Genomic DNA, 25999 nt, shown 5'->3' with positions numbered 1-25999 from the left:
ACATGTTAAGAATGACCATCAGTGACTATTAAACCCCATGCTTGCCCTGTTACCATGTTTCAGGACCTCCCCGTTAAAAGATTTCAGGACCTCTAAATTTAACAGAATGGCCAACTCTGGAATCCACTCTAACAATATCTCAGAAACCAAAGCTTAAAAGGAGAGTAAATTGTTCGTAAGAAACACGCTTTGCAGACTTCGACTTTTCTGGACCAAAGCTTCATAAGCTAAAACCAAATTACTGAAATAAGCACCAAATTCAATCCTAACAGCAACTTCTTAACATCACACTCATCTGGTCTGTAAGGAAGCACTTCTACCTCTACACACAGCACCAACAAGCATGTCTACTCCACTATGACTTCTCAATTACCACTGGCGATAAAAAAAAGTATTAGTAATTTCACAACTATCTCCCTGGTTCTCAAGTCCAATCCATTTCAAGGTTAAAATTTATGCTAATACGGGAAGCAGAGGGACAAAGCTATAGGCCAAGAGATGTCAAGCACAAGCTTGCAGAAGGACCCAAGCAGTAATTCTCCATCCCTTCCCCGAGCATCTCCAGGATTGTCCTACCTAACACTTCATGTAAACATGGGGCTTGTGACTCGAGCCGCCTGCCCCAATAGGTGGAGAGAAGTTTCCTCGCCTCGGATGCACATGGTCTGCAGAAGTTTGGCTGGAGTAGAGCGCGGAGCCTGGGTGGGAGCGGCAGCGTACTTAGGGCTGCAGGCGGCGGCGGCGGCGGCGGCAGAGCAGCAGGAGGCGGAGGCGGGCGGGGGGAGGGGAGGCGGCTGGGGGGGCGGAGGGGGCTCTTGCCGCCACAGCTCTCTCGCCGCCTCTCCCCCCCGGCGGGAGCCGCTCTCAGCCTCTTTGCACTAGTCGCTCCGCTCTCTCGGTCATGTGACCTTAACGTAACCGGACAGGAAAAGCCCCGCCGCCGCCGCCGCCGCCGCGCCGGAGACACCGACCGCGGCGGCAGCAGCAGCAGCAGCAGCAGCGAGAGGCAGAGGCGGCGGCGGCGGCGGGGAGAGCACGGCCAAGGCTGCCCAGCGGTGCCTCCTCCACACCCCCCGCCGCAGCAGCACCGGCGACAGGTAAGCGCGCACCGCCTCCGCCTCCCGGGGCCGGTGCCCACGTGCCGCCCCCGGCCCGGGCTCAGGGAAAGCGAAGGGGGGAGCGGGGGCCACCGGAGCTCTCAAACGGTTCCGGCAGCGACGGTGGCAACAAAGAAGACGAATGAACCCAGTCCCGGGGCTTCAGCTGAAGGCAGGCGGAGGGCCCGGACCACACGGGGACCCGGTTCTGGGAAGCGAGGGCACGGGCGCCCCGCAGGGGCGGGGGCGGCTGCGCCTGGCGCCGGGGCTCTGGCCGCCTGACAAAACCATCCCCCGGAGCCAGGCGGCGGCGAGTCGGCGGCGGCTCCATCCGGGGCTTTGCGCGAGGGGGAGGGGACGGAAGCCGAGAGGGCGGTCGGCGGAGCGGAGGAGGGAGGGAGGGAGGGAGAAAGGGGAGGGGGGCGATTCGCGTTCCGTTCCCCGTCGCCGGTCCCTCCCTTCCCGCCGCCACCGCGAAGCGCGTCCCGAGCGGCGGCGGCCGGTGAGCGTCCCGCGCTGGAGCCCCAAGAGGCCGGCCCGTCAGGTGCGTAATCCTTCCGTAATCGCCTCGCCGCCGCCTCCTGCTGCTACCGCCGCTGCTTCTTCGGCGGCAAGGCTGCGAGCTGCGGAAGTGGGTTTGGGGGAGGGGAGCGGAGAGGGAGGGGGAGGGGAGGGATCCGGTCCGACCGGAGCAGGCCCGGCCTCTCTGGCGCTTCTCCCAGCTGCAGCGGCTCCTACAGCTGCTGCCGCTCCTGCTGCGGCTCCGCCTCCCCGCTCGCGGGCGGGGGCGCGCACGCGCGCTTCCGGCCTCCTCGGGTCTCGCGCTGTCTCCCGCTCTCGCGCGCGCTCTTCCCCTCGCCCTGTCTGGCCACCACCCCGCCCCCGGCGCCGGAGCTGTTGCGCCGGCCGGGGCGTTGCGCACGGCGTAGGCGTCGGCATTGTGTTAAACTCCGCGGGACTTGGGCGAGCGCGCGCGCGCACGCGGGACTGAGGAAAGCGGAGAGCGTGCGGCGCGGCCCGAGTGCGTAGCTCCTCCTCTCCCCTCAGCCCCTCAAGGATGGGGGCGGGGCCGGGGTGCGCGGCGCCTGGCCCCACCCCCGTCCCGGCGCCCGCCCCTTGTGGCGGGGCGGGGCGGGGCGAGGCTGGCGGGACTAGGCTGAGTGGGCGGCCGTTGAGCCGCTTTCTGGCAGGGGGTGGGGGGAAACGCGGGACCCCGCCCGTGCCGCGGGGGTGGGCGCGCTGAGCGGCGGCTTCGAGCTTCCGCTCCACGGGCGATCTATGCCTCCGGTAAGGCCGAGGCTAGCCCGGAGCTGCGCTGTGGTTGCTGGCTGTTTGGCCTTGGGGCCGGCCTCCGAGCCGCGCTCCCGGCTGATGCGGCCCTCGCACCCGTGTAGGGCTCCGCGGAGGGGAGGCTGGGGCGCGGAGGCTGCTCCCCGGGGCCGTTTTCTCGGTGTAGCGAAACCCCCAAACCATTCATTTTTACACAAGGCTGCAAAGGAAGTGGTAATGCAAAAGGTGCTTAGGAAGCGAGGTTTTTGTCCCTTTTAGCTGGTAGTGAATTAAGAGGGCAGTAAAGAAGAAGGCAGGGGTAGCAGAGCGGGCAAGAAAGTGGTTGGGCAGAGTGAAAATGTAGTTATTGCTACGCCATTTACTGCGAGAACTTCAACTGCTGAACTGCTAATTATGCCGTAGGGAAATAACCCAGGCTCGTTGCCCCGCCCCCAGTTTGCGGTGTTCCTTAGCTCTTCATCGTACAATGGGCCCCCTTGGCGTGTGAGTCTCAGGTCTATTCATTTTCATAGGTTATTGTTTTAGTAAAATAAAGTATTAAAAAGATCGGAGTCACGGGCTCAAGCAGAATTCCAAGGTGCTCTGGGTTTCCTTAAACAGGCCGCCCAGTCCTTCCTAGGACCGACCCTCTATGTTGACTCCTAATGGGTCACTGGAGCAGGGTGTAAGTATCACGAGCATTTTAGTCTGAGGGGCCTGAGATTTTATTAGGAAATCAGAATTAAGACATTTTAAACCCTCATTTCTCTGATTTATTACAAGCCAAAATTAATTGTTAAAGGAAATTTTTATTTTGCATTCTGAGTGATCTTGGTGTGTGTCCAGGGCATTTTCAAACTGTTAAAAGTAATTTTGGGGGCCTCCCTGGTGGCGCAGTGGTTGAGAGTCCGCCTGCCGATGCAGGGGACGCGGGTTCGTGCCCCGGTCTGGGAGGATCCCACATGCCGCGGAGCGGCTGGGCCCGTGAGCCATGGCCGCTGAGCCTGCGCGTCCGGAGCCTGTGCTCCGCAATGGGAGAGGCCACAGCAGTGAGAGGCCCACATACCGCAAAAAGAAAAAAAAAAAAAAAAAAAAAAAAAAAAAAAGTAATTTTGAAGAAGAAAGTTTACGACTAATAATACATTCCTGTAAACTGGGCGTTTCCCACTTAATAAATGTGTGGTTTGTATAAGTTTATTTTCTAGACAAAGACTTGACCTGTGTTGAAACCATCACCAGATCTCAAAGTACAAGAAGTGGCATACCAGTGGTATCGGTGCCACAGATAGTCAACAGTGGAGGAACCCTGTTACAGGATGGCAGATAAACCACCCCTAAAGCTTTGCTGTACAGTCCAGCTGCTTACTTGCCAGTTTCAAAGCTTCTCTTCAGAGAGGATGTAAATAAACGGTGTTCCACCAACTCTTCCAGTGGAATACTCCAGCAGCAGAGAATAAACACTAGATGTATTAGGTCATAGAATAAAAGCCCTGACAGTTTCTTTTTTATCTTAATGGTTAATATGAACTTTGCACTATCCTCCAAAATCTGCACTTTTGTGATATAAAAATTTTATGAAATTATATAAAATTGCATTTACCCCAGTTCCTCCAAGAAGATACATGTCCCTGTGTAAGGGGATATGCTTTTTCCCCAGCTTGAGAATCACCAACATAGAGGTGGGAAGTGAAGGAGATGTCTAAGGCTGACCTATGGCGTTGGCTTGGGATCAACTTCTTTGGAGTTGGGAGACTCTCCTACCATTTCTTATCTGTGGCTTGTTGCTTCATCCCTAGACCCACTCACCTTTCTGTGAAGTAACTTTTGAGACTTTGGGCAAGTAGTGTAGCGCCAGGCCATCACAGTAAGGGAGGAACTGCTGGTCAGCTGGAGACTTTACCATAAATTTCAAAATACACCTGACAAAAGGGCATTTGTCACTTTTCCTACTTCCTTGTGATCCTTGGGTCACAAAGCATGACCCTGAAAACCAAAAAGGGAATTGAGAATTTTTTTTCCCCTGAAGAAAAAAAAATTTAGCATTCTAAGCATTAGGTCAAGAATACTTCTTAACCTTTTTTATGCTCAAGTAGGTTATAATTTTTATTAACAAATTAAACTTAAATATTACTTTGAATCCATAGTAAATAAGGTAGTGTTTTACAGTGCTGATATGCCCTTGACGCAGTCAGTAGCCACAGAAAGAACACTTACAAGGAGTTGGCTGGCCAAGGCGGTGAAGACTTTAGGCAAGTTTGAGGCTGGTATTTATGCTCAAACACAGAATCCCCAGCTCACATGCATGAGGTTTGCATCATGTGACATTCTCACATCAAGAAAGCTCCGTGTGCAAAGATAGGAATTTGTAAAACATTTTACTGTATCTGGTTAAGTACTTATCAAACAAATCTTTTACTTTACAAGAGGCTTTCGTGTACAGTTTCTTTAAATATTGTGCACCCCTAAGTTCTGCATGAAGCATGGGTGAACTTCAAAATAATGTGAGAACAATTTCAAAGTGTACACACGTTCTTCTATGCCCCACCTAGTCAGTTAGATTCTCCATGTCCCCAGAGTGATTCTGAACAGGGATTGTCTAAGTGTGGTCTACGGTCCCTTGTGAATCCCCACGACCCTTTCAGGGTTCCATAAGGTCAAAGCTATTTTCATAATGATACTAAGATGTTACTGGCCTTTTTCACTGTTGACCAAATGTGTCAACATTGGGAGGATCTGCATAACTCAATGAGCTGACATTTTCCAAATAACCAATGGACAGTGTTAAAAGTCATGAATGGGTAAATGATCCATTCAAAGTGTAAGAGACAGCAATGAATTTTACTGTAATAGAGCAGGTAAATTTCATTCATTGATGTATAGAACTTTTAGATCGCACAACTAACCTTTAAGAAACTACCACTTGTCAAGTTTTGGTGTAATATCAAAGAAGAATATCCACAATTACCTGAAAAGTCTATTTAAATGCTTGCTTTTTTTTTTAACTGTGTATGTGGGTGACTAGATTTTCTTTAATACTCAACCAAAACAGACACCACAGCAGAGTAAATGGAGAAGCAGGGTGAATGCAGAATCCAGTTGTCTTCTATCAAAGAGATTTGTAAAAATATAAAAAGATGCCACTTCACTATGTTTTTGTTATTTTGGAAGATATTTTTTTTCACAAAAATGTGTTATTTATATTAACATGCAACAGGCTTATTATTGCTATGTCTAACTGAACTAATAAATGTTTTTAAATTTCTCAGTTTTAATTTCTAATATAAATATCAATAGTTATATTCCATATAAACAAAAGCTCTTGATATCATCAGTAATTGTAAAGAGTGTGAAGGTGTCCTAATATCAAAAAGTGTGAGAACCCTGAAATAAAATATTGAAGTGAATTAGTCAGTTAAGACTTTGAGTTAAAATATATTTGGAGCTCCTCTCTGGCATACATGGAGCTACACCTATAGGTGATTATGTTTTCTTCAGATTAATTTTAATCATCATCATACAACATATGAAAAAGGAAGGCAATCACTACTTTGGAGGGTTATTAGAAACAAATTAGATTAGGTTTTAAATTTTGCTGTGTGGTCACATCCACATCTAAATTTCCTTAAAGTTGGTTGTAGCATAATACCTTTCAGATTATCACTTTAATATCAACTCTTTTTAGCCATAAATCTCTGACCTGCTTCTCCTTGACATCTGAACTATCCCTGAACACCTTCCTTCTGACCTCAACTTATACTCAGAAACTAAAAACTAATTTTAATGTTAACTTAAGCAAAATACAATTAAAAAGAAATCTTTTACAAATGCAATGCTTTCCAAAGTCAGAATAAGTGCCACTGGTAAGTGTATGTCCCTCCTTTTCCTAATTACTATGGGGAGGATTGACTAAAGAAAGGTTAAAAAAAATATGTCAGCCTATCATCACAACTAAATATATTTCCTAGCCTTGAAACACGGTTTTAAAATATATTAAAATTCAAACAACCAGCCTCATTCAAGTTTACTTTATAGGCCCTCAAATATTAATTATTAATAATACTCATTGAAAAAGCAGTTTTTTCCTCCTGGTAAGTGGTCTAAACTACTTGAAAGAATCAATCTTACTTGTGGGTAGTGCTTTTTCTATTACTGAGGTGTCCTGTGCATTACAATATTCATTTATGTTTCACTTAAATAAAATCGAGGACTCCAGAGGACCCTTCTAGTGCCCTTGAAATGGGTAATCTAAGTGGTATTTAGTATCTTAGAAGGGCTATTATCTTTAAAAAGTGAATCATCAATTCCCAAAAGCTGTTTTGGTCTCCTGTTCTTATACCAAAAATGAAGGAGGAACTTGGGTTGTCAAAATATAATGTGATTACATTCGTCCCATTCAGCTGTTCCTCCAAAAGATGAGTAATTTACTTAAGGATCAGCCCACCGTGTGCTATGTGATGGCAGCTGAAAGCACTCGACATCTAGGTAGTATCCCATTTTCAGAGTGATACAGTGGTGAAGACAAAACCCAAAGCATTAAATAATATAAATGATTATTTGTATTTGGCTTTGGAAAGTGTTTTTAATTTATTTCAGCATGCTATGTCTTACAGTCTCTGAATTTGCTTAAGAAAAAAGCCACTTTGTACACCTACACGTACATAAAAAGGCATTCTGTGAAATCTCACTTTTAAGAATTGACTCCCCTCTTTATCTCTACTTGTCTTCAGTTCCTCTCTGCTCACTATTCTGATTTAGGAGAGACAAATGATTTTTTTTTTTTTTACGTTCCATTTATAGTGTTGAATGGGTGGGGGCTTTATATAGGTCTTCAGTTTTATGTCAGTTTGTTGGCCCTCTGTGACTACGACTGGTAAGAACTTTTAGGAATGACCTGTAGAGCAAGGTAGTGTCGTGGAAGGAGCGTGAAATGTACACCCAGAAGACCAGGGTTCAGTGGACTCCCGTTAGTTTACAGTTTTAACCTCTTTGAACTATCATGTAATGATTTAAGGATGTGACTGCTAGAGTCAGACACACCTGGCTTCTCCAAAGACTCTCTGACATAAATTACAGACAAGACTTCGGAGTTCCAGACCAACATTACTGACCGAAAAGTACCCTATATCCCTACCTGGCATGTCTCAAAAGCATCTCAATCCCAACGTGTCTGGACCGAACCTCATGATCTTCCCCCACAAAACTGGGTTTTTGCCTCCACCGGGGGGAGCCCCATGCTCTATCCAGTTACACCAGTTAGAAATCTGGGGGTTACCTAGGACACCTTAATCTCCCCCACCCTCCTCCATTGAATCCACCAACAACCAGTTCCGCTGATTTTTTTATCTTCTGTTTTTCAAATTCTGTCCATCTCCCTCCCATCTTCATCGCCACCACACGATCTGTCATCTCTCTTGTAGACCACCGGAAGACCTCCCCTCTCAACCACTTCTAACAGGCCTCCCCTTGCCCACCTCTTTGCCACCATCCCCTATTTGGTTGGCCCTTCAGCTACAGCCATCTGATCATGTAGATCAGCTCAGAATGATATTTATATCGTACACATCTTGTCATGTCACCTTTCTTCAAACCCCCTTTGGGAGCTCCTCACTGCTCTGCTCTTAAGATATGGACCAGAATCCTTAACAAAACCTGAGTCTTCAGCTTCACCTGCCTCATTCTTCTCTGGCTCTTTGCCCTTCAGCCACATTGACCTTCTTTTAGTTCCTCAATGGCATCTTGTTCCCTCCTGTCTTAAGGCCTTTGCAAATGCCGATCCCTCAGCCTGGAATACTCTACCTTTGCCCAGTTAACTCTTCTCGTTCTTTAAATATCTGCTTAACTTGTATTTCTTCACAAACCCCTTCCCTGACCCACAATCCCCAAATTAGACCCTAGTTTTATGACCTCATAGTTCCTTATGTTTTTCTTTGATAGTTCTTATCAGAGTTGGCTATTAGAAATCTGTGTACTTATTTGATTATACCCTTGAACTCTGTGTATTCTTCATACTTGTATCCACTGCCCCTGGCACCTTAGAAAGCTCTCATGATGTGCATGACCACTTCCCAGGTCTGCTTCTTAAGAGCTAGCTCTGCATGTGGGCAAGTTACTTAACTTCCCTAAGTCTAAATTTCTTCTGGAAAAAGGCTAATTAATCCTTGACACATAAGTGGTCATTTATTATTAATGCTGTGGTTATTGTTATAATTAATAATGAAACAAATAGTAAGAAGACAATATACCATGGTATTGACCAGGATTAAATGATGTGTGTGAAGGGTTATTATAAACTATGAAGCACTATTAAGAACATAATTATTAGCATGAAGAAACACAAGGTGACATTTTAAAATTGAAAAGTCCTTCCAAAATATAGCACACATTAAATTGATGAGAATTTTGGAGTTAATCTAGGAAAAACAGAAACTGAACTTTTACCCCCAAATCACCCAACTAGTCAGGGGCCAACCGATGATGGGAACTCAACACTCTTCTCCTCTCTAAACATGTAGTTTTTAATTTATTTAACAAATATTGAACCTCAGACAGTATGCTTAGGCACATGGGATAAAGTAATAAATGAAAAGTAGCACTCAATGCTGGCTTTCCAGAAGCATCAGGCAGGTTCACAGAGGCTCTGGAGGTAAGAAGACCCTCCAGTCTTGAAGGTCAGGGAAATTTTGCAAAGGACAAGTAGAGCTGGGGGGAGGGGCAGGCGGTCAGTGGTGGTCCCTCTGCAAGTGGCACATTCAAAGGTCCTGCACAGAAGTTCCAAGGCCCAGTTCAAACAGGCCCCGTCTCCTGACCATGTGAGTAGAAATCAGGTTGCTGAGCTGCTCAGCTTTGAGAGGGAGGCCCCTGAGCAGTGAGTGTTATGTTCTGTTAGGAGCCCAAGAACGGCCTGGGCATTCAGGACATTTTCTGGGCAAAGAAAACTGCAGTTTATGTCAGTTCACCCAGAATTTCCCAAGTGAGTGAAATACATCATTCTGTCTTCCTTATCGTCAATATACTCAGATAAAACTGGATTTGTGATCGTGCCTGGACTTCAGAACAGTGGGACACTTGTTGATCACTTGGTAAAGACCACCAAACGGACAGTCTTGTATCAAGAAAACAATTAGGCACAACTTAATGTCATAAAGTAAAACTTGATGTTGCAATTTTTTTTGCATTAGAAAAAAATTTTTTCCATCTGTTGAATATAGTGCCACTGTCCTTCCTCTAGAAGTATATTCTGACGTTATGTCCTGTCTACCTTTTTATGTTGAAAAGCTCTCCATTCCTAGCAGGTATGTAAATATTTTATGTCTTTTCTTTCAAAATAAAGAGGGAGCACACTCTGTTGGACCCCCAGTTTCAAGGTTGCTTGGTTTGTTTTTAGTAGGTCTTGGCAGCCCAGAAGTCTGAAAACCAATAGTTTAAATTAGCACTAGAGTACGGAATGCAGAGTGAGCAGCGGTGAGGTCACCTGTAAGCCATGTTGAGGAATCTGGGTTTCATCCCGAAGGTGGTGGGCAAACAAGAGGAGGATTTTCAGCAGGATGGTAACATCAGATTTTCCCTTGAAGAGATGGTTCTAGCTGTTCCATACGGATAGGTTGGAGAGGCTAGAGCTGGAAACGGGGAGATGAGTAGGGAGGTAGAGTTAAGGCGTGGGGTGGGACAAAGAGTTTAAATTGGTGGCACATGGGTGGCATATGGGGAGTGAGAGGTAGAGGCCTGAAAGGGGAGTCGGGGTTCCTGGCTTGGTCGAGGGGTAGATGATGGAGCCATGCACTGAGCTGGGGATACAGATGGAACAGGTTTGTGTCGATCGCTTTTATTGTCCCTTTGGGATCTGAGTTGTTTTGCCTAGACTGAATTTAGGGTTCCTTTGGGGCAGCCAAGTGAGAGTGGACCAGATCACCACAGAGAGTCTGCAGAGTGAGAAGTGGGCTGTGGACCAAATGCAGAGGAGCAAAAGAGGAATCTTGATGGGGATTAAAATAGAATAGCCAGAGGTGAGACGAAAACCAAAGTGCGGTGGCCTGGAAGCAGGGCCCGAATATTTATGGAGCAGGAAGAAGGGTATTAAATGCCGCAGAGAGGTCGAATAAGCTGCTCTTCCATTGGGCTGGGGAGCAAGAGGCCATCAGTGACTTTGGTGGGCAGTGCAGGGCCATTTCAGTGCTGGCGGGCAGCAGCAATGTGGTTGGGTGAGCAGTCGATGGCTGTGAGAAGAGCAGATGTCCATTTCCTCAAGGGGGGTAGCCTGGAGCACAGCCAGCCCATGAAGTTGCTGCATCCTCAATCTACGCAGCACTGTGCAAGGAAAGCCTCATGGAAATGATTATGAAGGGGGCCGTGATAAGGAAAGAAGATTGAGGAAAGGGCAGTACTGTCAGCTGGATGGGGGTGGGGCAGGAGCTCCCTGAGATGCTCCAAGCCGGGTACCCTCTCCTCCCTCTACCCTCTTACCCCGTTTTCTCAGGTTCATTCATATATGTGAGAATCTAGGGGGTGGTTTTTCTTTTTCCCACTGAGAAAGGCTTTTTGGTCTCTAGAGTAAAGAAGATTTTTAAAAATTGATCTGTATGGGATTTTCCCCCCATGTGAAATATGAACATATGACACATTTTCTTTGTTTCTCCTTTCATTTGGTTTTTCCACTTTTCAGAGACACCGGACATGTGTTCTGCCTTCTGTATTTGAAAGGCACATTCAGTTCATTTCCTATTCTAGATGCCCCTAAATTGAGATCCTAAAATAACTAGTAGACCCTCTTTAAAAATAAACATTTTGCAGTTTTATCATAGTTTTATTCTTATGATCTGAATAAGATACTTAACGTTAGTCCGTTTTGGAACAAGGGGGGAGCCATACATTTTGCTAAATCGAAGAGATGATATATATCCGTTCATGTAAAAACCCCAAACCTCAAAATCGTCCTATAAAATATTGATAAATTTGATGAAAATTTTATATGTCAAAAATCTCTCTAAAACAAAAGAGAGAAAAATATTAGCAACATATGTGACAAAGGGCTCGTTTTCTTTATATCCAAAGGGTTTTACAGATTGATAAGAAAAAAGAACAAATAACCTGATAGAAAATGGGCAAAGCTCATGAAGAGAAGCAAGAGGACATAAAAATATACTTCAGTTCATCATTAAATCCATAGAAGGTAAAAAGTGATATTGGCAAAAATTCTTTAAAAAGTGATAATACCCAGTGTTGGCCAGAGTGTGGGGAAATGGGTGGGGTGGATGGACACTATTGTGTGTCCATAATATTTGAATCTCTTATAACAGGTATATACACTTTAAAGTAGCCATAAAAAATCCCCTATTAATTTTAAACAGACATATTTGTACGTAGTGTGTTCCAAAAAATCAAATGAACCCCAGTTTAAACCCTACTTCTTGTTCTTAGGGATTCTATAATCTTGGGCAAGCTACCTGACTTCTCTAAGCCTGATTCCTCTTTTGTAAAATGTGGTTAGCAAGACCTCAAATAGCTCAAGTCAGTGTGAAAGTACATGAATGACATATAGGTATTATACTTTTTGTAGAGAAAGGCAAGTTAGTAAGATGGGAAAGGAAGTGTTCTGGCACTTTTTCAGAGAACAGCCTTGAAGGCAAGTTTCTAAAGTTATATCCTGGTGGAGGTCAGATGAGAGCGATATTTCTTAGTCATCCCGGTTACTTTGCCACCTGGCAATGTCCCTGTCTCTCCTTCCTGGTCTTCATGCTTTCGCCTTCTCTGACATACGCAGAAAACACTGGGAACTCAGTTCCCAATCCACGCCACTGACGTTCACCTGCAAGCAAGACTACAGTCCAGGTCTCTTCACACTCAAACTCCTGCAAACAGGGATGGCTCTCCTGCTTCTCATGCTTGGATATAGCTCTTGGTAGAAAACATAATACTTAACATTCTGGAGTCTTGCTTTGTGACCAGATCAGTCTCTTAAAGTATCATTCCACTTGGTTCATTTATTTTAGGGCACACTTGTCCATTTCTGTATCTGCCAGATCATCCCCAGAACCTAACCCTAACCCTAGAACAGGAAAGAGGGTGAGGAGTTAAGCACCAGCTGAGTAAGAATCGATGTGTTTCTGTTTCTATTTTTGTTTTTAAGCTTACTGGTAATGCTTTCTCCACAGTCGATTCTGAAGTTAAGCATCGTGGTGATCCATTTTTAATCTAATTAATTAATGTGTGATGGGCCTTTCTTTTTTAACGTTTTATTTTGAGATAACTGTAGATTTCCATGCAGTCACAAGAAATAATACAGAAAGAGCTCATGTACCCTTTACCCAGTTTCCTCTAATGGAAACATCTTGCAAAATTCTGCTCCATCACAACCAGGGTATTGACATTGACACCGTTGAGCTGCAGAACGTTTCTGTCACCACAGGGCTCCCTCCTGTTGCCCTTCTACAGCCAAGCATCACTGCCGTCCTCTCGCCTCGCCCCTCCGCCACTAATCTGTTCTCTACTTCTGTAATTTTCAAGAATGTCATGTAAATGGAATCATACAGTATGTAACCTTTGGGGACATAATTCACCCAGGTTGTTGCCTGTTTCTGTAGTTCGTTTCGTCTTAAGGCTGAGTAGTTTCCTGTGGTTTGGGCATACCACGTTGTTTAACTGTTCAGCCATCGAAAGGCATCTGGGGCACTTCTGGTTTATAACTGAGGAATAAAGCTGCTGTGGATATACAGGTGCAGATTTTTGTGTGAACCTAAGTTTTCATTTCTCTGGGATAAACGTCCATGTGTAAAATTGCTGGGTAGTATGGTAGTTACTACATATTTAATTTTTAAAGAAACTGCTTACTTTTCCAGAGCGGCTGCACCGTTTCACCTTCCCACCAGCAATGGCATGAGCAGTCCATTTCTCTGCATCCTTGCCGGCACTTGATTGTTGTTCTTTTATATTTGGCCACCCTGCTAGGCATGTGGTGAATCTCACTGTGGTTTTAATCTGCTTTTCCCTAATCGCTATTGAACTGTCTTTTCATGAGTTTGTTTGCCATCTGCATATCCTCACTTAAGTATTTTGCCCATTAGGTTTCTAATCCGATTGTTTTTGTACTGTTGACTTTTGAGAATTCTTTATATATTCTAGATACTAGTCCTTTATCACATTTTTTTCTCCTACCTTTTAGCTTGTCTTTTCATCCTCTCACCAGGGTCTTCCTCAGAACAAAAATTTTTAATTTTTATGAAGTACAATTTATCAATTTCTCCTTTTATGGTTAGTACTTTGGATGAATCCTAGATTCTCTAAAATTTTATCCCATTTTTTTCCCAAAAAATTATAGTTTTGGTGTTCTACATTTAAGTCTGTGATGCATTTTGAGTTAATTTTTATATAAGATATGAGATCAAAGTTCTTTTTCTTTTTTCCTTTTCCTTTTTTTTTTTTTTTTTTGTCTATGGAAGTCCAACTGATCCAGCACCATTTGTTGAAAACTGTTCTTTCTCCACTGAATTATTTTTGTGCCTTTGTCAAAAATCTACTCTACATATTTATGTGGGTTTCTCTATTCTATTCCATTGATCTGTGTGTTTATCCCTCTGTCAGTACCATACAGCCTTGAATACTGTAGCTATATCATACATCTCGAAATTGGATAGACTGATTCCTCCCGCTTTATTACTCTTTCTAAGAACTGTTTCAGCTATGCTAGTTTCTTTGCCTTTGCATAAACATTTTAGAATATTCTCATCTGTATCTACAAAGAAAATCTTGCTGGGATTTTGAAAAGAATTATATCAAACCCATATATCAATTTAGAAAAAATTGATTTATATTATGTGTTCCTAAACATAAATACAGTATGTCTCTTCATTTATTTAGATCTTTGATTTCTTTCACCAGCATTTTGTAGTTTTCAGTATACAAGTCCTATACGTGTTTTGTTAGATTTACATCTATGTATTTCATTTTTTGTGTGATTATAAATGACATATTTCTAATTTCACTGTCCACGTGTTCAGTGTTAGTATATAGAATTACAATTGGGTTTGTTTGTTTGTTTGTTTATTTTTGGCTGCGTTGGGTCTTTGCTGCTGCGCGGCATGTGGGACCTTCCCGGACCAGGGGTCGAACCTGTGTCCCCTGCGTTGGCAGGTGGAGTCTTAACCACTGCACCACCATGGAAGCCCTACAATTGGTTTTTATATGTTTATCTTGTATCCTGTGGCGTGGCCAAAGTCATTTAATAATTCCAGGAGGTTTCGTAGATACCTTGGGATTTTCTGTGTATATAAAAGTCATGTCATCCGCAAACAGGGACAGTTTTATTTCTTCCTTTCCTCTCAGTATGCCTTTTATTTCCTTTCTTGCTTTATTGCTCTAACTAGAATATCCAGTACTATATTGAATAGTGAGAATGGACATCCTTGCGTTGTTCTCAATCTTAAGGCGAAAGCATTCGCTCTCTCTCCCCATTAAGTATACTGTTAAGTATAATGTTGATATTTGTGTGCTGGGCTTTTATAAATGCTGTTTGCCTGTGGGAAGGAGCACATCAGGAGTTTACTGATTTGATACACTGGCTCCCCCAGAGGCAGTTCCCCTACTACAAATAGATTGAGGCCACGTGGTTTGCTGGAGTGAAGTGTGAAGAATAAAGACGTTAGAACCTTGGAGTCAGGGCATTCAGATTTAAATTTTGACTCCCCCCACCTTCTGGCCAGATGGGCCAGGCTAACTACTCGCACCTCTCGAAGCCCATTTCCTCCTCCACAAAAGATGGAGAAGACGACCCATCCTGAGCCCTCACCCTGGAGGAGTAACCACGTAGGGTTATTATAGCCCTGCCAGCGGCAGCCCTGTCCACACGGCAGGAGCTGGAGGATCGTCCAGACTTGGTGAGATCTTGGCCCTACCCTGCTGTGGCTACACCCCAGCACCTTAATTTACTTCTCTCTCTGGAAGGTTGGACAACTTCTGATGGATCATTAGAATTTGCGTTTGGAATCTTAGACTCAATGACAAAAGAATGTTTGCTGTCTGGCGGGCTGACTGCTCAGGTCCATTTCCTGGTTTCTCCACTTACCATCTGTATAAACTTGGGCAAAGCACGCAATCCCCGAATTCACCGTAAATTTCATCATCTGTAAAATGGGAGTAACAACAGAGCTACGTCACAGGGCTGTTGTGAAGACTGAGTGAATTTATGCAACATTTCTAGCAGTGCCTGACCTATTAGCCGGGACCATTACTATTGGTGACTCTAAAGACATTACTTATTTGTGAATCGTCTTTCTTAAAACCAAATTGTTTGCTTTGCAGATTTTTTAAAAAATGGATTTGGCCAACCATGGACTTATTCTTCTGCAGCAGTTAAACGCTCAGCGCGAGTTTGGTTTCCTGTGTGACTGCACGGTTGCCATCGGCGATGTGTACTTCAAGGCACACAAATCAGTTCTTGCTTCATTCTCCAATTACTTTAAGATGTTGTTTGTCCATCAGACCAGGTAACTAACGTGGTTGATAATAATCTAATGACTGTAGACTCTGCACTTCCGTGGCCCTCCTTCCCATGAACATGCTCTTTGCCCTCATCACGACCGGGGGTCTCGCTGCCTCTCCCTGGGTTCCCAGTCCCTCATCACCTCACTTGCCCCGAGCAGCCCCTCCACCTCCAAGTAGCCATGCTGGGGGTCACCGACACAGTCAGGATCGGCAGGGTCGGGTCCACTACGAAGGCAGCTTCCTCTCACTCCTCCGGCCCCGTCCCGGCTCTCCCCCAGACTTTGAGTATTTATCCTAGTCTCCTAATGAGAAGCTTGGCGGCATGAATTCCCACAGTTTCCTTCTTTTCTCTCTTAAAATGTCTCAATCTCCTTATCTTCGCACAGTCTTTTTCTTCCCATCTCTCTGTCGTGGAGAAAAGGGCCCCTGATTGTCTAAGGAAAACAATCTTCCTCCTGCCCTTATGCTCCCAGATCCTACCCTGCAGTTTTCATTCTGTACTTTTCATTTTATACTTGTACCCCCACTGCCATCCCCAAGCCTGTGAAGGCTCAGCCCTTCCGTGACACCGCTGTCTACCTGCGTGATGGTGCTGCTTTTCCTTTGTTTCACTGTGAAAGTTCTACAAAGGATGACCTATGGCCTTGCTTCTCCTCTCCTCATCCCACACTCTTCCTCTCCGTTGGCACTGTGGTTTCCACCCGTCGCTCCACTGGCATCATTTTTCCAAGGTCGCCTCCTCATCAGAATCACTGCCTCCTCCCAGTCTCTGTTGTCCTTGTCCCCTGCAGCATTTGCGACTGTTTTCTTCCTTCGGAAGGCTTGTCACCTGCATTTTGATGACTCTGAATCCCCCTTGTTTTTCTGCCTTCTCCACAGGCGCCTCCTGCAGTTTTGGTGAGTGGGGTCTCCACGCTGCTTTCTCTCTGCCTCTCCTGATGGGCGCTCATCTTTTCCTGGATCTTGCCTCTGCTGGAAACCAGTTGACAGCTCTGGGCTTGATCTTTCTCTGTCTCCAGAACTCTATTTCCCAAGGCCACAGGCTGCCTGCTGGACATCTAGAATTGAATATCCTCTTTTATCTCATTTTGCATGTCTAAAACTGAATTAAGTCTTCCCTGAAGTCCCTTCTGACTTCCCTATTTTTTTTCTCTTCAAGTAAGCCATACTAAAAATCTCTCTAAAATCGTATCCCGTCGGCACCCAAATCATGTTTTCTTCATAATTACCTCTCACATTAGTTCTTTCCTTCCCTTCTCACTTCCATTTCCTAATCATTTTCCACGTTACTGTCAGATTAATATTCCTAAGCATTGCTTTGATTGGAGTGTGCCTTTGATCCGAAACCTACCAGATTGTGTTACTCCTTTGATTGGAAACCTAGAGGACACCCATCACACATCAAAATAGCACACAGATTCCTCATTGTGTCTTTCAAGGCCCTGCAGGCATGAAGCCTGACCTCCTTCCAGCCTCTCTCCGACCTCACGCCCACCTGGACCACACTTTGCTGGCCTTTTGCCCACTCCCTGAGTCCTAGTTTACATATCACCTCTTCCGTGACCTCCGCCCCCCCAACAATCAAGGGAGCCCAAATGATCAAAAGCAGTCTCTTCCTCTCTCAATAGCACTTTATTTATGCCGTTTTGTAAGAGCAACATATTTTCCCTTTGTTGTTGTTATCTGCATACTTACCGCCCCTCCTCATTTGTAAGATGCTTGAGGGCAGAGACTGGGTTTTACAAATGTTTTTGAACAGTTGCAGCCTATAGTTCGGGGATTTGTGCATAATAGTCACTTGATAAATGTCTAGAGGAGCAGAATGGGGGATTAGTAGGATTAATGGCAGGCGGAGCTTGCTTTATCTTGGGACACTAAGGATGCTCCTGTTTCCTTCATTGTCAGAGACATCACAGCTAATAGGCACTGGAAGTCTCTACGCAATGAATTAAATTGTCTTGCAAAGGGACAGGTTTTCATTTTGAGGAATAAAAGAATATAATGTAATGAGTTTTAAATAGATGCAGGAAACTTAAGTGTAGAACAGTAAGCAGATACCTTTCTAACAAAGGAATGTGATATTGGTGCAGAGTGGAGCCCCAAGTTTGAGCAACAGTGTGTTATTGCCCCAGAGCTGGCAGTGCCCTTTGGGCTGCCTGAGGCCTTGACCACCTCTGGTGAGAGGAGAATACTGCACAAAGACCAGAGCCATGCTTTTAACCGCTGGCTACTGTAGAGAGAGACCAAGAATACAGTTTTTTCACACTTAAGAGAGTGTTTTATGTCTGCAGTTACCACTAGATGTCTCTGTCTTATGGACACTACTCTAAGTGAATGTTTTAAATCATGTAGCACTGCAGACTTGGAGCTCTCAAAAACAAAACAGAGACAGGCCTTGCTAAGTACAACCTCTGACAACATCTAACGTTATTTTTAAAGCCTTACTTTCAAAGTTCTTTAAGCCCAACTTACTTGAAGGGTCTAGTGAAGGAAAGATTTAAAATGTAAATGACTGTGAAAGTTTACAGGAAGGGCTTGTAGCTGTGCTAAAACTATATTTTTCCTTCATAAAAGTGTTACGTCACAGACATCGGCAAATCAAACCACTTAGGTGTAAGCATATTGTAGAGAGCTGTGTCCTTCCCAGAGCACTTGGAAATGACCAGAGTGGCCCAGAGCGAGCTTGAGCGAATCGACAGGAGGTCTGGCGGACTGGGAGGGACAGCCGTCAAGGACAGCAATGGCTGGAACGTGACATAAGGAGTTTTTTGGGGTTTTTTTAATTGGTTGATAACTTTTTTTCTTTTTTTTTTGGCTGCGCTGGGTCTTCGTTGCTGCACACGGGCTCTCTCCAGTTGCGGCGAGCGGGTGGCCACTCCTCGCTGCGGTGCGCAGGCCTCTTCTTGCGGTGGCCTCTCCTGCTGCAGAGCACGGGCTCCAGGCTCGCGGGCTCTAGGGCGCGCGCTCAGTAGTTGTGGCTCACAGGCCCAGTTGTTCCGCAGCATGCAAGACCCTCCCGGACCAGGGCTCGAACCCATGTCCCCTGCATTGGCAGGTGGACTCCCAACCACTCAACCACTGCGCTACCAGGGAAGCCCTAAGGAGCTTTTTTTTTTTTTTTCCTTCGGTACGCGGGCCTCTCACTGTTGCGGCCTTTCCCATTGCGGAGCACAGGCTCCGGATACGCAGGCTCAGCGGCCATGGCTCACGGGCCCAGCCGCTCCGCGGCATGCAAGACCCTCCCAGACCAGGGCTCAAACCCATGTCCCCTGCATTGGCAGGTGGACTCTCAACCACTGCGCCACCAGGGAAGCCCCCCTAAGGAGTTTTTTAAAATAACTTCTGAAGTACCTTGAATGTGTCTATGTGCTTCTGCTTTAAGAAAAGAAAAAAAAAAAAAAAAAAAAAGAACAAACCAGGATAAATGGGTGTCTGGAAACCTCCCAGAGCCCTGGGCACTTGCAGTAGACCCCAGGGACACGCCGCTTTCCTCTCCCTGGGGACTCCTCACCAGCTCTGCGGCCCCTGGAGTCCTTCCTTCTCCCTCTAAGCCTGGCTGAAGTGTGAACAGGGCCTCCCCAGCCCCATCCCTTCTTTGCCATCAGAAACTGCATGAAGTTCTTTAAAATTTGAGAGATTTACTGTCCAGTCACCTCCATTCACAGTCGGTAGACAGAGGACAACCTATACAATAACAAATAAGGGGAAATTATAAAACGTACAACAGTTTTTCTGGAAAGGGGCCCCGCTTTGGATTTACGTCTCATGGATGCTGAAAAATATAGCCCTGCTTTGTATTTACCTCTCGTGGATGCTGAAAAATATAGCCTTGCTTTGGATTTCTACCCTTCCCTCTTCTTTGCCCTGGGGGCAGGGGGGCTCCCTCTCCCCTCCTCCTGCCTGGAGGAGCATTCCTACCCACAGAACAAAAGGTGCCCTATAGTCTCCTGGGGTGATTTGCATCTCTGAAGGCCTGTGGCTTCCTGGTTAAATAGGCCTTTGCCTGGCCCTGGAAAGATCCCCACTACTTCAATCTGGAGTTGATTGCTTACATTATGAAAGTATTCTTCACCACACCTAATCCCTGCAGCTTTATTTTGAATATGGAATTTCCCTAAAGCATCTAAATATGTTCTAGTATACACATAATATTGTGGGCACTTAGCTTGTGCTTAAAGGGAGGACCACCTGCATTTGCATTCCTATTTAAAGGAATATAAATAACTTAAAGGACTATAAAAAGACTCCCAATACAGACATGAATGATCTGTGTGTCTTTTTTAAAAACAGAGTGACATAAACTCTTCCTCTTTATACCGTCAAAGGGGTGCTGGTTTTTAGGCTTGATCTTTATTCTTTGGCTCCCATACTTTATAGTCAAACATTTCCCACACAATTATTTGTATGCAGTCATGTTGAAATATACACACATTGATAGTGATGCAGTAATTATTCCAATCTATTTTGTCACAAATTGCTATTAAAGTCACTTTACCCCCTTTTTTTAACAGAATAAAATATTAAATTTAGAAGAGCAGAATATACTGATACTATTTTAGCATATTGGAAAATATTTGTTAATAAGATAAATAGCTTAATAGTAATAGTAAATCATAATAGTAATAAGTGGTATAATCAAAAATGATTATAAATTCTAAAGGCATTCAAGGAAGGTGTCTTTAAACTTAAAAAATGCACTGTCCTGCTTCCCTGGTGGCGCAGTGGTTAAGAATCCGCCGGCCAATGCAGGGGACACGGGTTCAAGCCCTGGTCTGGGAAGATCCCACATGCCGTGGAGCAACTAAGCCCGTGTGCCACAACTACTGAGCCTGCGCTCTAGAGACCGCGAGCCACAACTACTGAGCCCTCGTGCTACAACTCCTGAAGCCCGGGTGCCTAGAGCCCGTGCTCCACAACAAGAGAAGCCACTGCAATGAGAAGCCCACGCACCACGATGAAGAGTTAGCCCCCGCTCGCCGCAACTAGAGAAAAGCCCGCGCACAGCAACAAAGACCCAACACGGCCAAAAATAAACACATTAAATAAATAATTTTTTTTAAAATACTTTAAAAAAATGCACTGTCTATAGAATATATTCACTCAGTATGTGATAGCGCACATACCTCATAATATGTATTATTATTTTTTTTTTTTTTATGTGTGTGGTACGCGGGCCTCTCACTGCTGTGGCCTCTCCCGTTGCGGAGCACAGCCTCCGGTCGCGCAGGCTCAGCGGCCATGGCTCACGGGCCCAGCTGCTCCGCGGCACGTGGGATCTTCCCGGACCAGGACACGAACCCATGTCCCCTGCATCGGCAGGCGGGCTCTCAACCACTGCGCCACCAGGGAAGCCCCCTCATAATATGTAGATATACATCTCACTGATTTATAATGATGCATTAGAGTTTCCCTAGTGGCCCACGGAGAGTTCTTGGGACCTTTATATTATTGCTGCTTGAATCATAATGCTGTTTCTGGGATGATGCAAACACTAAAGTCTAAAAGTTATAAAATCAATTTTGCCACAACTGCTTTAGCTACCTCAGATAAATCATTTAACTTTGGGGGACCTCAGTTTCTATGTCTGTCAGATGGGAATAATCAGATCTGCCTCATATACTACACAGGGTTGTCTTAATGCTCCAAAGAATCTTGGTGCTTTGGCTTAGGAGTTAGACTGAAATTTAAATCCCAGTTCCATTGCTTACTAACTCTGATATTGAGCAAGGTATAAAGCCCTTTGAACCTTAACTCCTTATCTGTAAACTGAGAATTAATGGCAATTAAATGAGAAAATGCCTATAAATCCCAGCTGCAGGGACATCCCTGGTGGCGCAGTGGTTAAGAATCCGCCTGCCGATGCAGGGGACACAGGTTCGATCCCAGGTCCGGGAAGATCCCCTATGCCGCGGAGCAACTAAGCCCGTGCCCCACAGCTACTGAGCCTGTGCTCTAGAGCCTGCAAGCCACAACTGTTGAGCCCATGTGCTGCAACTACTGAAGCCCACGCACCTAGAGCCCGTGCTCCACAACAAGAGAAGCCACCGCAATGAGAAGCCCGTGCACCGCAACTAGAGAAAGCCCACGCGTAGCAATGAAGACCCAAAGCAGCCAGTAAATAATTATTAATTTTTTAAAAGATAACTGGAGAATATTAGAAACAATTAAAAAAAAAATCCCAGCTACAGTTCTAATGATGAGGATGATTACGTTTGATAAGGAACTGAGTTGTCCCGGAGCTGCTTTTCATGCAGTCTAGCAATGCTGGGGCAGTGATCTGGCTCCATTCGAGCTAGAATGTGGTTTGCCTTTCCTGTTCTTCCCAGCTCTACAGCTCTCCATCCTCATGCTGGAGAGAGCAGAGTGTTGCAGAGCAGGGGTAGGATGAGGTTTTCCTTTTTCTCACTTTTGTTGTCTTGCTCTTAGGCACTAGTCCAGCGCCCCCATGTTATATTGTTTGACTCTTACCTTGAAAGACCTGCTGAGCTCTGGATGGCACTGGATCAATACAGAGTCCTAGACATTTAGCTAAAAGATCTGCAGGTCAGTGGTTCTTAACCATCTACTGGGTCACAGTCCACTCTGAGATAGAAAGCAATGGATCATCTCCATAAAACACAAAGTTTTTTTATATATGATATAATTTTACGTAGATTACTAGGAGAAAAACTGCTTCAAGAGTCTATGAGTTAAGATACCACATTGGTTTAACATGAATTTTCCTTTCTCGGTCCTTTAAAATATCTTTACTGTATTTCTCTCTGTTCTTAATAGGATTAGAGTTAAATTATATAGGTTCCAGTGTTCTAGTTCATGAAATGAACAGTAAGATATATGTGAGATGGTCTTGTTTCATTTGCCTTTGTAAGTACCGGGTTTTTCCCCCAGGCTTTATGTTGTCATTTGAGTCATGAATTGACGTTCACTCACAGACTTGTTTTTTACCTGTTTCTTTCAGTGAGTGTGTCCGTTTGAAACCCACTGACATCCAGCCCGACATCTTCAGCTACCTCCTGCATCTGATGTACACGGGGAAGATGGCACCTCAGCTGATCGACCCGGTGCGCTTAGAGCAGGGGATCAAGTTTCTCCACGCTTACCCGCTGATCCAGGAGGCCAGCCTGGCCAGTCAAGGAGCCTTTTCTCATCCTGACCAGGTTTTTCCGCTGGCGTCTTCCTTGTATGGCATTCAGATTGCAGATCATCAGTTGAGACAAGCCACCAAGATTGCTTCAGCGCCGGAAAAACTTGGCCGAGAGCCACGGCCACAGACGTCCAGGATGAGCCAGGAGCAGGTGCCTGAGGCCTCCCAGCTCTCCCAGCTGCCCTCGAATCTGACCCAGGTGAATCGGACACACATGACCCCCTCGGACCCGCTGCAGACCTCACTGTCGCCCGACCTCGTCTCCACTCCTGTTCCTCCCCCGCCCCCAGGGGAGGAGACCAATCTGGAAGCCTCTTCCTCGGACGAGCAGCCCGCGCCCCTCACCATAGCCCACGTCAAGCCGAGCATCATGAAGAGGAACGGGAGCTTCCCCAAGTACTACGCCTGCCACCTGTGCGGGCGGCGCTTCACGCTCCGGAGCAGTTTGCGGGAGCACCTCCAGATTCACACGGGGGTCCCCTTCACAGCCAGCCAGCCCGGAGAGAGCCGCGTGCCCCTGTCCCTCTGCAGCAACACGGCGGACCTAGGAAAAGACGCCATGGAGGTGCCAGAAGCGGGGATGATCAGCGACAGCGAGCTGCGGCACATCTCGGACTCGCCCATAATCGACGGGCAGCCGCACTCGGAGACGCCACCGCCCTCAGACATCGCGGACATTGACAACCTGGAGCAGGCGGACCAGGAGAGGGAGGTCAAGAGGCGCAAGTACGAGTGCACGATCTGCGGTCGCAAGTTCATCCAGAAGAGCCACTGGAGGGAGCACATGTACATACACACCGGGAAGCCTTTCAAATGCAGCACGTGTGACAAGAGCTTCTGCAGGGCCAACCAGGCTGCCCGGCACGTGTGCCTCAACCAGAGCATCGACACGTACACCATGGTGGACAAACAGACCCTGGAACTCTGCACCTTTGAGGAAGGCAGTCAGATGGACAACATGTTGGTACAGACGAACAAACCCTACAAATGCAACCTGTGTGACAAAACGTTCTCAACTCCCAATGAGGTTGTTAAACATTCATGCCAAAACCAGAACTCAGACGTTTTCGCCCTAGACGAAGGGCGGTCCATTCTCCTGGGCAGTGGGGACTCTGAAGTGACGGAGCCCGACCGCCCAGTGTTAGCTTCCATCAAAAAGGAACAAGAAACAGTGTTGTTAGACTGAATGTTACTTATCTTTTTAAAAAACTGTCATTTTTACAAAGACTATCTTTCTTCCCTTCCCCCAACTCAGAACTCTCGTTCTCCATGGCATGATACAAACAGGCCCCCGCCCCTCCCTCCCCCTCCCCCTGACCCGTCCCCAGCCCCCCCTCCTCCGTAAAGGCTTTGTGCATTATAAACCTGGAACATATTTACTTTAATTCAGGGGATATTGGAAAGATAATGGTCAGTAGTACTTATAAGCTCAAATAGACTTCGAGAAGTTTTGGATGATTTAAAAGCATACTTGGAACTAATGAATGGTATAGAACAAAACAAAACAATTCGAATGCAATTTGGTAAGCTAAAATTATGACTCCCTGGGTAATAAGTCTTCCTTCTCAGAAAGACAATGTCTGAAAATACAGCATGCTGCTTAGAGATACAGTGGGGCTCTGTACTATGCAAAATCTAGAGGTGTGGGGAAACTTTAAATCCCAAGAAAACGTTCTTAGTATTTATCCTCCAGAGGTCTTATTTCAGAATGCATCCTTTGAGATTATGTCCAGTTAAGAAAAATTATTAGCTAAGAAATCTACTTGAACAAAACACAAAAGAGAAAAAGTAATAATGTGATGGCAATCTTCATTGTTGGATAAAACATGACAAGCTGTGAGTTTGTGTGTTTGGAAGAGAAAATGTGTGGATACTTGATGTAAACAGGTGAATTAATGCAAATGCCTTATCTAATTGCTGGCTTCTTTCAAAGTTGAACAACAACAAAATACTGTGTTTTAGTTTCTGACAAATTTGTCAGTTTTAAAAATCAGATTTGAAAGTACTGTTCTATAGATTGTCTTTCTGAATAGAAAACAACATGCCATTCTAGCAGTTGCCAGTGGTAAATTTGTTTTTAGCACCAGTCAGCTGCTTTTAAATCAGTGTGTATATGTGGGAAAAGATAACAGGAATATGCATCTTACAGGGAAACTTGTGAGCAGCTGTAGCAACTTTAATGAGTTTAAATGTTAATGCTAATAGTTTACTGGCAACATTCATTGAAGCATCAAAAATGGCAAAGAGAAATCAGGACAAAACACTTAACTGCTGTTTGGGAAAAAAATTTAATTTTAATGTTTAGTCTCCAGTTTTTTTTTTTTTTTAAACACTGAAATGTCCTCCATCGGCCTGAAAGCAGTAAAAGTTGTCCATTAATCTTCCTTTAGGCCAGTCTCACAGGATAAAACAGGAGCCAGAAATAAGGACCGAAGGGGAAAGGGAAGAACAGTTAATAACTGTGCTGTACGTATATGTTAAAAACTGAATATCCCGTCATCCTATCTCATGTATAGTTGAGTTCTCAGATTTGTAAGTTTTTATACATACTTTCATTGAATAAACATTTGACTAAATGGGTACATGGTTTTATCTATGCATTACTTTGTCTACCCAAAAAGATGCAGGAAGGCCAAGTAGACAGCATTGCCCCAAGAGTCAATTTCTTGCTGTGTCTCCTTCTCTCTCTGTCTGTTGAACTTTGGGCAATTCCCCTACCCTGAGTGGTACTGTCTCTATTTGTAAAATGAAGACAATAACTGCATTGGATCATAAGACTGTGAGAATCAAACGAGTCCACAATATAAGAAGATGCTATGAAGAATCAGGGTTTGACCACGAATGGGTCTAGATATTGTCTTATCCAACTTTGTTTTACAAGGAGGTAAGAAAGAGGCTAAGGTGTTTGCCTAAAGATGACACAAATACAGGCTACATAAACCTAGATTATTAAATATTAAGAGGTTTCTACCAATTTCAGCTTTTTTAAAAAAACTACAGTAGTCCCCACTTATCT

At 45.1% G+C, this 25999-nt stretch overlaps 1 protein-coding gene across 3 annotated transcripts; it reads left to right on the top strand.

Annotated features, from left to right (window-relative positions):
* The first annotated feature begins 819 nt into the window (after positions 1-819).
* Positions 820-25554, top strand: ZBTB2 (zinc finger and BTB domain containing 2). 3 transcript variants are annotated; one of them, XM_081251055.1, is made up of 3 exons: positions 820-1097; positions 15657-15841; positions 22798-25554. In XM_081251055.1, the coding sequence occupies exons 2-3, from the start codon at positions 15669-15671 to the stop codon at positions 24167-24169; spliced, it is 1545 nt and encodes a 514-aa protein (XP_081107181.1). In that variant the 5' UTR covers positions 820-1097; positions 15657-15668; the 3' UTR covers positions 24170-25554. The 3 variants fall into 3 exon arrangements, with proteins under 3 accessions (XP_081107181.1, XP_081107182.1, XP_081107183.1); XM_081251056.1 differs by lacking the exon at positions 820-1097 and adding an exon at positions 1124-1641; XM_081251057.1 differs by lacking the exon at positions 820-1097 and adding an exon at positions 22266-22382 and having other exon boundaries at positions 15759-15841.
* Positions 25555-25999: the final 445 nt, after the last annotated feature.

This window comes from Mesoplodon bidens (genome assembly GCF_964165515.1).
Source record: "Mesoplodon bidens genome assembly, chromosome: 12".
NCBI classification, from domain to species: domain Eukaryota; kingdom Metazoa; phylum Chordata; class Mammalia; order Artiodactyla; family Ziphiidae; genus Mesoplodon; species Mesoplodon bidens.
The sequence above is the reverse complement of the archived record's forward strand: the minus strand, read 5'-3'. Positions and strand labels throughout refer to the sequence as shown.